General features: G+C 58.3%; 2 protein-coding genes across 6 annotated transcripts in view; one reads left to right on the top strand and one right to left on the bottom strand.

Moving 5' to 3' along the window:
- AP3D1 (adaptor related protein complex 3 subunit delta 1) overlaps positions 1-4,033 on the top strand; it is a gene marked incomplete at both ends in the record, with an annotated part of 42,338 nt that extends 38,305 nt beyond the window's left edge. The window contains 9 exons of one of the 2 annotated variants that reach the window (XM_084250692.1): positions 531-635; positions 1,359-1,502; positions 1,707-1,754; positions 2,064-2,253; positions 2,422-2,510; positions 2,641-2,726; positions 3,328-3,449; positions 3,637-3,716; positions 3,938-4,033. In XM_084250692.1, the coding sequence (XP_084106818.1) occupies positions 531-635; positions 1,359-1,502; positions 1,707-1,754; positions 2,064-2,253; positions 2,422-2,510; positions 2,641-2,726; positions 3,328-3,449; positions 3,637-3,716; positions 3,938-4,033 (960 nt within the window). The remainder of the gene's footprint in view (positions 1-530; positions 636-1,358; positions 1,503-1,706; positions 1,755-2,063; positions 2,254-2,421; positions 2,511-2,640; positions 2,727-3,327; positions 3,450-3,636; positions 3,717-3,937) is intronic. The other variant, XM_084250693.1, reaches the window with a different exon arrangement.
- A 2,691-nt stretch (positions 4,034-6,724) lies between these two features.
- On the bottom strand, positions 6,725-9,127 carry IZUMO4 (IZUMO family member 4; the record flags this gene model as incomplete). Of its 4 annotated transcripts, XM_084250709.1 has the most annotated exons (10): positions 6,725-6,881; positions 7,216-7,230; positions 7,452-7,469; positions 7,832-7,846; positions 7,932-7,979; positions 8,134-8,209; positions 8,312-8,338; positions 8,573-8,644; positions 8,722-8,802; positions 8,883-9,096. In XM_084250709.1, the coding sequence occupies 10 exons, from the start codon at positions 9,094-9,096 to the stop codon at positions 6,791-6,793; spliced, it is 657 nt and encodes a 218-aa protein (XP_084106835.1). In that variant the 3' UTR covers positions 6,725-6,790. The 4 variants fall into 4 exon arrangements, with proteins under 4 accessions (XP_084106835.1, XP_084106838.1, XP_084106837.1 ...); XM_084250712.1 differs by lacking the exon at positions 7,452-7,469 and having other exon boundaries at positions 8,883-9,127; XM_084250711.1 differs by lacking the exon at positions 7,216-7,230.
- Positions 9,128-12,676: the final 3,549 nt, after the last annotated feature.

The raw sequence follows: 12,676 nt of genomic DNA, 5'->3' as shown, positions 1-12,676 counted from the left end.
CTGGGGTCAGGTGCGGGGTCTTTGCAACCTGGGCAGAGCTGCTCCATTCTCAGATGTTGGACTCTGCTCTTGGCACTGCCTCTGCCTAAGGCTGCATAGATGCCAGGGCACTCTTTGGGGGGCCCAGGTCTGGACCTGGTCGGTCTGTCTGAAGGTCTCTCCAGGCAGTGGCTTCAAGACTGGAAATGGCTGGGCAGCCAGCACAAATCCCCATGCCCCCCAGTTGTGCAGCAGCCTTGAGAGGTCCCTTACGTTAGTAGGTGGGGCCTGATGGCTCATGGTAAACCCCACTCAGCTTCCAGCCAGCCCCCGGACCAGGCATCCTCCCGCCTCTGCCAGCTACTTCCGTTGTCTGGTCAGCCCCTATCTGCCAGTGGGACCAAGAGGCCAAGGGACAGGCGGGTCCAGGGCAGCTTGGACTCACCACTGCAGGGGTGTCCCCTGCACAAGAGCACTCGCGGGGGAAGAGGACGGAGGCCACCGTTCCTGAGCCCAGCAGCCCCTCTAGCCCTCACTCCTGGTTCCCGCAGGAGGAGCCCGAGGTGATCAGCACCTTGGCTGCCCCCAAGGAGGAGCACAAGGAGCCCAGCAAAGAGCAGCAGGATGAGGAGGAGGAGGAGGCAGACCCCGACAAGGTGAGGGGCTTGCAGCGTGTGCTGTGGAGGGCCCAGGCCCCAAGTAGAGGAGGCCTGCCTGCTGCCCAGACCCCACCACCTGGGCCACCATGGTTTCCCCTGTTGCCAAGGTTACAGATATTGTTTTCATGACGGCTTTATCAAGCTGCACCTCACACACCTTACCACCATCCAGTTCCAGAAAATTCCATCACCCCAAAAGGAAACCACGTCTCCCTCAGCAGTTACCCCCATCCCTTCCCCAGCCCCACGAACCCACTCTCTGTGGCTGTGCCTGTCCTGGACGTTTCTCATCAGTGGACTTATATGGCGTGGCCTCATGTGTCTGTCTTCTCTCCCTGAGCATCACGTGTTCAGGGTCCTGGGTCCCTCCCCGTGGTGGCGAGTGTCAGAGCAGCCCCCCATGCATGGCCAGTGATGTTCCCAGGTATGGGGGCGGGGGCACTGTGTGGGTGTCTGCACACCTGCTCTGGATACCTGCGTAGTTTGCCCTCCTTGGCCATTGTAACTTGTGCTGCTGCGAACACGCGTGACAGACCGTGTGGACGTGTTTCATCTCAAGTTCATACCTTGTGTTTCCCAGTGTTGGGCCATCATGTTTGAGTCCTTAGTAGTTCACGCCTGCATCCTGGCCTTGGTGCACTTGTCTGATGGTTTCCCTGGGGTGTTTCTGGGGCCTCCTGTGTGGACCCCATCTGCCAACCCTGCCTTGTCCTGTCTCAGAAATCTTCCAAGCATAAGAAGAAGAAGCACAAGAAGAAGGAGGAGAGATCCAAAGACAAGAAGAAATCCAAGAAGAAAAAGCCTCTGAGTGAGGAAGCCTCAGGGCCCGTGGAGAACGGTGCAGTGGAGGAGGAGCCTCTCCCGGTGAGGGACTCCCTTGCCTCGGGCGCATGGGGTCCACGCAGGACCTGACAGTGCTGGGGGTGGGGGGTGAGGGGCTGCTATCCAGGCTGGGTCATGTGCCAGTGTCAGTCACCCTGTGGGGTGCCTTCCTGAGTCCCGAGTCACATGGGACTGATTTGTGCCCTGTGAAGCAGTTGGTGACTCAACTGAACTGTCTGTCCCCAGCCCATGTCCAGCTACTGCCTCCTGGCTGAAAACTCTTACATTAAGATGGTGAGTGCTGTGAGCAAGTTGGGGGCAGATGGGGTGGGGACTCCCCAGTGGAGGCCGCTCTGGGGAAAACAACCCCACACCAAGCATGCTCTCTGCCCTGTGCAATTGTGGGACCAGGGGCTGACGTGGTGGCGGACATGGTTTTCAGAGAACGGACAGGAATGGTTTGGGAGTACAGACAAAAAACAGGCTGGTTCTCTCGGTGGGAGGTTATGGAGACTTGTGCTCTCTCTGCCCTTCATTTAGTCCCCGGGGGGAGGGGGGTCTCATGGCTCTGCCGCTCCTCTGACCTGGCCGTGCTCTGTGCAGACATACGACGTGCAGGGCAGCCTGCAGAAGGACAGTCAGGTGACTGTGTCTGTGGTCCTGGAGAACCAGAGCGACAGCTTCCTGAAGAACATGGAGCTCAGCGTGCTGGACTCACTTAACACTAAGCTGACCCGGCCAGAGGGCTCCTCCGTGCACGACGGTGTCCCTGTGCCTTTCCAGCTGCCCCCAGGTGAGGGCCGGCCTGGGCGCTCCCCGGGGTCCCCCTCAATCTTGTTCCCTCCACTCGTCCTCAGCCGTGACTGAGCCCTTGCCTAAGATGGGGGACAGGAGAGGGCCCTCTGTTCTGCCCCTGTGCCGCCCGGTGTGACTTAGGCCCTGCTCCTGCCATCCTCGCCAGGCATCTCCAACGAGGCCCAGCTTGTGTTCACCATTCAGAGCATTGTCATGGCCCAGAAACTCAAGGGGACCCTGTCCTTCATCGCCAAGGTACCCAGGCTCGCACGACACCTATGCCCACTCTGCAGGCTGGGATCCCCGGGACCCCAGGTTGTGTCCTGAGGGCCAGGAGGCTCCACAGGGCTCACTCCCCACTTACTCCGTGCCCTGCTCCCTGCAGAACGATGAGGGTTCCACCCACGAGAAGCTCGACTTCACGCTGCTCTTTCGCTGCACCTCGTACATGATCACCACGCCGTGCTACAGGTGTGCGCCCGCCCACCCTCCTGCCCGCCCCACCTCGTTCTGTGGGCCGCTTAACTCAGAGTGCCCTTGGACCTGAGGTGTGATAGGCCACAGACGGAGTGTCGTGTCGCCAGCTGTAGTTAGTACATGAAGTCCGAGTCATCTGACATGTCAGCCCGTCTGGTTTATTCACGCACCCCACCGGCCAAAACACACCTTCTCTGCAGTGCCGGAACTGGAGATGGGTGCAGGCAGGGTTGGTCTATCCTGAGGCCTCTCCCTGGCACGTGGACAGCCGTCTTTTCCCTTGTCCTCAGGTCACCCATCATCCCCTGTACGTGTCCGAGTCCTTATCTCCTCTTCTTGCCAGGACATTGGTCAGCCTGGCGTAGAGCCCACCCCAGCAACCACTTCACCTTAATCGCCTTGTTAAAGGCCCCATTTCCAAAGATTCTTAGGTCCTGAAAGTATTAGGGCTTCAACCTATGGATTTGGGGGCACACTTCAGCCATGACATCTTTTAAGACTCTTGGACACCTCCCAAACTCCAGGCGTAGAAGGAGAATGCCTGCCCGGGAGCTGGGGTCTCTGCCTGGTGTCAGCCTCTGTGTCCTTTCCACAGTGACGCCTTTGCCAAGTTGCTGGAGTCTGGAGACCTGAGTATGAGCTCAATCAAAGTTGATGGCATTACTATGTCCTTCCAGAACCTTCTGGCAAAGATCTGTTTTTACCACCATTTCTCCGGTAAGGGGTTTGATGTGACTGATAGATCACACGGCCTTTCCATACATGGGATTATCCCTCTGCTACCCAAGGGGACCTGCACAGGCCTTGCCCCTGCTCTGCACTGTCCCAGTCCCCAGGGCAGGCTTCACCCCTGCCTGCTCTGCCGTGTCATCATCTGTGGTGCCTTACCCCTGCTCCGTTGCAGTTGTGGAGCGGGTAGACTCCTGCGCCTCCATGTACAGCCGCTCCATCCAGGGCCACCACGTCTGCCTCCTGGTGAAGAAGGTGAGCCCACCCCTGCCCACCTCACCCCAGGGCAGCACGACTGTTGCCAGCATCCTCAGGCCTCTGAGCTGCTGCCCCCACTGCGGGTCCTGAGGTGGAGCCCCTCCCATGGTGCTCGCTGCTGGGAGGAGCAGGCCTGTCTTTTGCATGCTGCATGGCCCCAGGCTGCGGGCGCTCCAGTGCCACAGCACTGAAAATACCTGTCGTGGGTTTCCTCTCAGGGTGAGAAGTCGGTATCAGTTGATGGGAAGTGCAGTGACTCCACGCTGCTGAGCAACCTGCTGGAGGAGATGAAAGCTACACTGGCCCAGTGCTGAGTGCTGTCCGCGAGCCCCGCGCAGCCGACACGCGGGGGAGGTGGCTACCGTGTGTGCAGTTCCTGTCGCATGTACTGTACCAGCCCGTGCGTTACATCCACTGTCGTCCACCACTTAGACGTTCAGGTTATGTGTTTCATTGATCTCTGTCGTCTTTTTCACTTTGGCTTTTTCCACTCTCTGGCGAGAAGCCCTGTTCCAGTCCCCAGAACAGCGGGGCTCCTGGGGTCGAGAGCTAACTGCTCACGGCATGGGGGCTGCCGGTGGGCCCACGGGGCCACCATCCCGGCCAGCTCCTGGGGGCCTAGGGTAGGTGCTTTCAGTGGGTAGGACAGGCTCCCCACACATTTGCTTCTGTGAAGTTGTCCAAGTCCCACAGTCTCCCCAAATACCCTGCCCCGCAGCATCTCGGGGGTGAACTAGGGACTGGATGTCACCTCGCAGCTGCAGGTCAGGTCTTGGTGTCCCCAGGACGTTTGGTGAGAAACAGCAGGCTGTCATCCATAGCGTTCTCCACATCACCCCCCATGTTCGTCTGCCACGGAAGGAACTCAGTGGATGCCAAGGCGGGGTGTCGCCGAGTGTAGGGAATCCACAGGACCCCTGTTAGAGCTGACCTCATTGATTTTCGTTGTCCTCATTCATAGAAGTGTGTCTCTGTCAGTGTTGCTTGGGGTGCGTGCCAGAGTGCCGGTCTCCTTTTGTCACTGAACACTCCACAGGGCTGCCCCCACTTTATGCCACAGCAGCCGAAGGGCCCTTCCCGGCCCAGGTCCTCCCGGTGAAGCACGTGTGTCCCGGGGCAGCCTGGCTATTGTGCACCTCATGGGCGGGGGTGGGAGGTGGTCGGGGGACCCCAGGCGGCCCAGCCTACCCCACCCCTGTGAGACAGAACCTTCCTCAGATGATGGTCCTCAATGACGTTTTAGCTTTTCCTTTTGATGAAAACTGTCACTTTAGCATGTAATCTATTACAGAATCCTGTGCAGTGATTCTAGAATATCAAAATTGTATGATGTGTTATATAAGAATTTGCTATCAACATTCCTGTATAAAGGAGAGAGATATCACGTTGCTGTCATGATTTTGTGTCCAGATGAGCCAATAAACTTGCAAAAACAGATGTTATCACCTATTGGGTCTTGTGCCCGTGCCACTGTGCTCCCCTGGCCAGGTGTCTTCACACTGTAGCCACGGGTTCACGCAGTCCCTGATCTCTCGAAGCGCCAGGGCTGTGGGGTGCCCTCAGGAATGTCGCGGCACAATGGGAGAACCTTGTCGATGTGCCTCGTCTCCTGGGGTGGGGGAAGGGTGGGGGGGGTGATAGGATTCCCTCCCCCCATCCAAGTTCCTGGGCGCAGGTGGTAGTGGACAGAGGGCTATCCTGCCTGACCCCTGGGGCTTCTCAGCTTCCACCAGCAGTCCTTCCTCTCCCTGGGAACTCCACTGGTAATGGGATGTGCTGGGTAAGCGGCAGGAGCAGGTGCCAGAAGGAAGGCCCTGCTTGTAATTTGCCTCATTTCTCCCGGCTTTACATGGTGGGACAGAGATGACTTAGAGACTGGCTGGGTCAGCAGGTTGATTTGAGAAAAGTCGGGCTGGGCCAGCAGATGGAGTCTGAATCAACTCCAGCTTGAATCCCAGAACACGGAAGACAAGGTGAACACAGATGTGCCCCCACACTAAACCCCTAAACGCTGGCCCTCCAGGCGCCCAATGGGAGAGACACCGCCTGGCCCCGGTGTTCCTCCCGGAAACCATCTGTCTGAAAACACCAGCCAGGAGACCCAGGGACCCTGTGTGCGCCCCCTGCCCAGTGGGGTGAGTCAGAGCATCCTGTGACGGGCCAAGCCCCTCGCCTGCGCCCTCAAGTGAAGACAAAGAATCCGACCTTTAAGACCTTGAAACAGCAAGTTTGTGCCGCACACTGGCAATCCCCAGACTGCTGTCCTGACTACCACCCACCACCCGCCAGGCCCCATCGGGCCCCAGGAGGACATGTGCTGTGTGGGGTGTTCGTGATGCCCTGGATCTACAGCGTCTACGCCAAGTGTTAAGCCGCGCAGACCAAGACAGAAATGCTTCTGTGAAGCTGGAAACTAGAAGCTCAGAGGAACACCGAGTCCAGGCTTGGAGAGCAGTCCCAGAGAGGCCCAGAATGGCAGAGCCCAGGCCAGAGGGAATGTTCACAGAGTCACCTCTGGCTGCATTGATTCCCCAGTCTTCTTGTCTGCGGACACCTTCCAGCCCTAGGTCTCTGATTCCCAGTCTTCCTGTCTGCAGACACCCCTCCAAGCCCTAGGCCAGCCGCTTGAAGCCTGTAGCTTAAGCCACACCGTGAGTACTCAGTGCAGACCGCTCCTGTGTCCCTCTGGCTGAGATTCAGCCCACTAGGACCTGAACCCCAAATTGTACTATGGCTGGCCTTGGTTTTCCCCAAACCACAATCTCACTTTGAGTCATCCAGAAAGCCAGCTAATCCCTGTGCCTGTTTCTGGGGTTGCCTAGATCCTTCATCCTGCCTGAGCCCCAACAAGGTTTCTCCCTGCTCCAAGGACTGCTCCGTGATGAGAAATGTCAGAGACATTTAATCATTCCATTAAATAGCTCTGCCAACTATTCCCCCGTGTCAATATGTACAAACCCTCGTCGCTGCCCTGCCCACCAGCTCTCAGGAAGGTTTGGGGGACCCAATGTGGCAGTGGGTTTGCTTGGCTGGTTCAGTCCTGTGGCGTCCTCGCCCTGCATGTGTGGCCATCAGTGCTGCATCAGGCACTCGGAGGCATTTTCCAGAGTCAGGTTGGTCAGGTGTGGGGGCTCTAGACACGTGAGGCTTGGTGACATCAGGCTGTGGGAGACATGGGATGCCCTCAGTTCTGCTGTCCCAGTCTCTCCCTCCCACCGTCCTTAGGGGTCTTTTCTGGGCACCTGGGCCTCTTCCCAACTGGGGCATGCAACAGGCTGCAGGCAGATCCTCAGAAGCCAAGCCCAGAGGCCTTGCATGTTCTGTCCCTAAGATGACTCTGGGCAGGTGATAGCACCACCCCCATCACTGGGCTGTCAAAGCATGGGAAGCCTGGGCCAAAACCATTGGGTTTTGGTGCCTAACTTAGATGCCTCCTGCCACCAGAGGGCCCCCCCCCCCCCAGGTCCCTACAGCCTCTGTCCTCTGGGTCACTCACAAGGCCGGGGTGGTTCTGCATCCAGGTGGGAGGAGCTCGTGTTTATTCGTGAGTGATGGGTGTGGTTGCAGAAGTGATGCCCAGATGTCCAGCATGTCCCAGGCACAGGAGAGCCCTGCCCGGCTGTGCCCACCTTATCCAACGCCCCCACCCATCCCCACAGACAGGACCACCCCCAACACCCTTCCCCTCACCCTTGGAGGCCAGGTCAGGGCTTTTTAGAGAGGCAGCCTTACCTTGTGTTGGTGTCCTCTCTGAAAGACACCATGGGCCCTAGTTAGCCCCAAGCTTTGAGGTCAGGTATGCCTATAGACCCCGGGACCCTCCACTGGTGCAAGTGTCCATCCTAGGGGTCCTCCCCTGCCCTGACCACCCACTGGGGCATGGGTAGGACCAAACTAGGGACACTTTAGCCAGGATGATCTGACCCCTTTGTGCAAGCTGAGCTCAGAGACCCTCAAGGAACAAGGAAGGGACTGGGGCTCTGAGCACAGGCCAAGTCCTGCTTCCTGGTGGTGTCCCCTACCACATACTTACCCTCAAGGTCGTGCACACGCACAAGCACACACACGGCATCTGATAAAACTTTGCGTTGGGTTTGGGAAAGGGAACTTACTTGTGCCACTCATTTCTACAATGACAGCGACAACAGGTTTGGAGTTGGGCCAAGTGGCCACATTCAGGGTCCCCTCCCTGAGCCCAGCTGGCTGACTCACATGTAAAGAAGAAGGCCTTGCACAGCCTTTTCCCACTGAGATGAAGACCTGCAGGGACAGGGTATGTGTGTGGGGAAAGTAGCCCCAATTTAGGGGGCCTGTGTAGGGAGATGTCCACCCATCCCCACCAGGTAATGAAAGGCCAGGGAGGGGTTGGAGAAGTGGACTCTCAGCCCAGGTGGACACAGCGCCTGAGCCCTACTCGCAGTTGTAGCCAAAGCAGACGACATGCGAGTCCGTGCAGTTGGTGCAGGAGATAGTCTCATACTGGAAGATGCCTGCAACACACAAGAGCTGGCCACGGGCTCCTCTCAGCCGCAGCCAGCGCCACCTCTGCCGCGGCGCTGCCGAGGCCCCAGCTTGAACAGGGACTGACTCACCACAGTGACGCTGACAGTCGATGCGGCCTGTGCGGGGACAAGAGCATGGGCGGCGGGCGTGGGGCTTCGGCCTACCTCCCCAGGTCCAGCCCATTTGTCCTGGCATGGCGCGAGCCACTGCGAGAGCGCCTCCAGGGGCCAGTCGGAAAGGTGGCAGGAGGCAGCTCTAAGACCCGCCGGGCTGCAAGATGCCAGGCGCCCACTCCCACCTGGACCATCCCTCGCCTGCGGGACCCTCCCTCCCACAGCCGGCCCGCTCACTCTCGATGATGGCGTTCTGAATGAGGTGCACCTGCTCCCGGAAGATGGCCCGCAGCTCGTTGGGGAAATACCCTGGCGGGTGACGGCAAGAGGAGGTCAGACGGGGCGGGCGGGCCTCGGTCTCCCGCTCGCGAGGCGGCCGCCCTTACCCGGGAAATACATCTTCCCCTGGTACAGCTGATCCATCCTCTGGTACACGGCGCTGGCCACCTGGTCCAGCTTCTCCCGGGCTGGTGCGGGAGGAGGGGCGGTGAGCGGCCGGCCGGGGGGCCGAGCGCGGCCGGGGCGCGCCGGACGGGCCCGAACTCACTGATCTCCGCGGGGATGGCCAGGTGCAGCTCCCTCATGGTGTCCTGGCTCCACTCGGAGAGCAGCGAGCCGGACACGGGGATGTCGCCCACCCACCAGGACTTGAGATTCACGTGGTGGCGGTAAAAGGAAAATTTCTCCGAGAAATTGCCGTGGCAGTGCAGGCAGCCGCGGGCCAGCGCCGCGCTCAGGCCCAGGCACAGCAGCAGGGCCATGGCCCGCCCCCGCCCGCCGCCGGCCAACCAACGGCGCCCGCGCCACGCCCCCGCCCGCCGCCGGCCAACCAACGGCGCCCGCGACACGCCCCTCCGCCGCGCACCAACCAACGGCGGCCCGCGACACGCCCCTCCGCCGCGCACCAACCAACGGCGCCCTCCTGGGTCCCGGGCCGCGCTCACGCTCCGCCCCCCGCCCAGGCCCCGCCCCCTCAACGGAATACCGGCGGCGCCAGCTCCGCCCCCAACCCCGGATTGGCCCCGCCCCCAGAATGCGGCGCAGACATTTGCTCACAGCCAGCTCAAGCTCCTCCTGCCAGGGCGGCCCCGGCTCAAAGCCCCGCCTTGCGCTTCAGGCTGGGGTAAGCTCCGCCCACTGAGGGCGGGAATCGCTAGCACCAGCCAATAGCGTCACGGCCCGTCCCCAGTTGCCAGGCAACAAGAAGCTCGGCGGCCAGGCCTTTCCCTTGGTTGGTCCCTGCGCTCAGAGGGCTGCTTCCTGGGAGGCCTCCGCGGGCGGCGGAAGTAGATCCGGCAGGGCGGGCGGGCCCGGGCGGGGCCTGTGGTCGTGTCCCTCCGCGGCGGGCAGCGAGGCGGGACGGGGCGCTGGGCGCGGCCGCGCGCACCTCGGCTGGGCAGCACCCGGGCGACAGGTGGGTCCTGAGGGGCGACGCCGGGCGCGGGCAGGCCGGGACGAACTCGGGGGCGGGGGCGGGGGCGGGGGCGGCCCTCGGCGGGAGGAGGCGGGGCGGGGCGGGGAGCGGCGGGACCCCCGGTGGAGCTCGGGGTGACGCTGTCCCTGGGAGACGTCCTGAACTGTGGAACGCATGGCAGAAAGCAGATTCTTTAAAAATTTGCATTAAACCTGTAGGTCCTATGTCATCTACGTGGGCCCCACGTCGCCTTCGGACCCCTCTCCCTGTGAAGTTCCCTGGGGCTCCCTCGGGGCGGCCGGGGGGGGCGCCTGTCTCGAGGCCGGCGGCGGCCGGGGGCTCTTCGGGGGACACCTGCCTCGGCCAGCGCCGCCTCCTGCGGGGGAGCGTGAGGGCGGCAGCGCCCCCAGCCTCGCGGGCCGCGTCCTTGGGGGCGCCCCCTGCTCGCCCGCCTCAGGGCCCGGCGGGGCGGGGCGGGCGGGGCCTGCGGGGCGGGGGGGGGCCGAGCGGCCGCGGGGCTCGCGTCTGTGCTAAATGGCCAAGTCTTTTATCGCCGGTCGTGCACGAGGGAAGGGGGAGACTGGACATTCAGGAAGTCACCAAGCCCCAGCTGGGGTCGCTGCCACCCCGAGAGCCACTGTTGATTGGGGGCCGGATTCTTCAGGTCTTCATGCCCAAGTACTTTCTCCCCCGTGCCTTTTTGTTGTTAGTTTTATAGAGGTTTAATTGACACACACTGAAAAGCACATACTTTTTTTTTTTAATATTAAATTTTATTTTTATATTCCCCCATACAATTGCAAACGCCCCATTCTGACTCCAATCCTTCCCCTCCCGCCCCCCACCCCCCAAAAAGTGTCTCTGGTTCATAGTTTTTTGTTGATTTTGATTTTCACTTTCTTATATTCATTTTCCTGGTCCCTTATTTAAGTTTTCTAGATTCCTGCTATGAGTGAGACCATCCGGTATGAAAAGCACATACTTTTTTAAAATTTTTAAAAAAGATTTATTTATTTATGCGTCTAAGAGCTGGGGTACAGGCCAGAGATGTGGGGCGTGAGAGGATTCACCAGATAGAGTGGGGAGCACAACAGGCGGATCTGAAATACACTGCTGAGGGGAGCAGCAGGGAGACAGGAGAGGTCCGTGGCACCATGTGGGTTGCTCCCTGGCTGGCCGGGGATCAAACTCGTGCTGCAGAGGCTGTGGATTGCTTCATAGTGAGGTGCTTAACCCCTCGCGGCACCAGGGAGGCCTGAAAAGCACATACTTAAAGCGTATAATTGGATAAATTTTGACTTACAATGTATTGCACCTTTGCATATTTCACACCTCACCTTGCATATTTCACAAGTTTACCTGCACTGTCTGGTTTAGATGTGCTTCCGTTACGCATGCCCCAGCCCAAGATTTTAAAACTCAGACACTGATTTATTAGCCTATTTTACAGACTCAGCACTGAGGAATGCCAAAGGTACTTCCTCTGCCAAACATCAGATATGGGCACTGCAGCCTCTCCTAATCCCCTGTTGTACCTCCAAAATTGTCTTTTTTTTTTTTTTTTTTAGATTTTGGTTATTTATTTATTTATACAAGCACTGGGTACAGTCAGAAGCACGGGAGGGTGGGAGAATTCACCAGAGCGGGGAACAGAACAGACAGACTGATGAAGTACACTGCTGAGGGGAGCAGTGGGCACTGCAGGAGAGGTCTGCGCGCCATGTGGGACCCTCGCCTGGTGGCGGGGGATCAAACCGGCGCTGCAGAGGCTGTGGGCAGCTTCGCAGCCCAGCGCTCAACTGCTGCACCATCAGGGGAGGCCCCACAATTGAGTCTTGAAGACTGACTGATTTCCCTGATTCTTATGGTCACCTGTTGGGGTCTGTCACTGGAGATAATTGAACAGGAGTGAGAACAGCCAGTTGCCCCTGCCTGGACCCTGCTTCTGCCCACTCCAACCACCCCTCCCACCCCTGCACCCTTGATTTATTCACTCCTTCCCAGGTCCAACTCACACTCACCTCAAACACCAGTCCATCCTCCCACTGAGGTAGAGTGACACTAGCCACACATGGCAAGTCAGCACTTAAAACGTGGCTGATCCAAACTGGGATGTGCCATCAAGCAAAAGAGACCAGGTCTGGAAGATTTAGTATCTTGTTTTTTTAAAGGCAAAATATCTCTTCAGCATTTTCTATGTATATTAATTAGCTGTTAAAATGCTATTTTGCACTTTTGGGTTAAATAGAATATACTATTAATATCAATGTTGCCTATTTTCTTCTTTTTGCTTTTCAATCTAAATACTAAATATTGGAAATTACACCTGCAGCGCATGTTATATTTCTAGCATCTTCTGTGGTATTGATTCTTTCCACAAAATATATCTCCAATTCCTGCTTTTGTCACATTGCGCTTCCTGTTTGTGGGTTTAGTTATTTCTTAAATAGGCTCTCAAAGAATTTAACCAGATGCTTAGTGAATGGTAACTGGTGAATTCGTGTTGGCTGTCGTCTCTAATAGTCTTTATTTTTCATAGCAAATTTAGGGTCACAGCCTAATTAAGGGGAGGAACAGGGAATTCCCACACCGCCCTATCACACCAGGGCACGGCTTTCCCGTTAGCAGGGTCCCCCACCAGATGGCACATTTGTTAGGAGGATGAACCTCTGTGGGCACATCATAATCACCCAGAATTCATGACTGGCATTAGGGCTTACTCTTGCTGTTGGATGTTCTGTGAATTTGACAAATGTGTAATGAATGGTATGTATCCGTTGTTACAATATCATGCAGAGTCGCTTCGCTGCCCTAAAAAATACTGTGGGGGGGGGGGCCTCTCCAGTGATGCAGCGGTTGAGCGCTGGGTTGCGAAGCTGCCCGCAGCTGGTTTGATTCCTGGCTGCTCCCCGGCCACCGGAGGAGGG

This window comes from Talpa europaea (genome assembly GCF_964194135.1).
Source record: "Talpa europaea genome assembly, chromosome: 12".
Classification (NCBI taxonomy): domain Eukaryota; kingdom Metazoa; phylum Chordata; class Mammalia; order Eulipotyphla; family Talpidae; genus Talpa; species Talpa europaea.
This window is presented reverse-complemented; position numbering and strand designations above follow the sequence as displayed.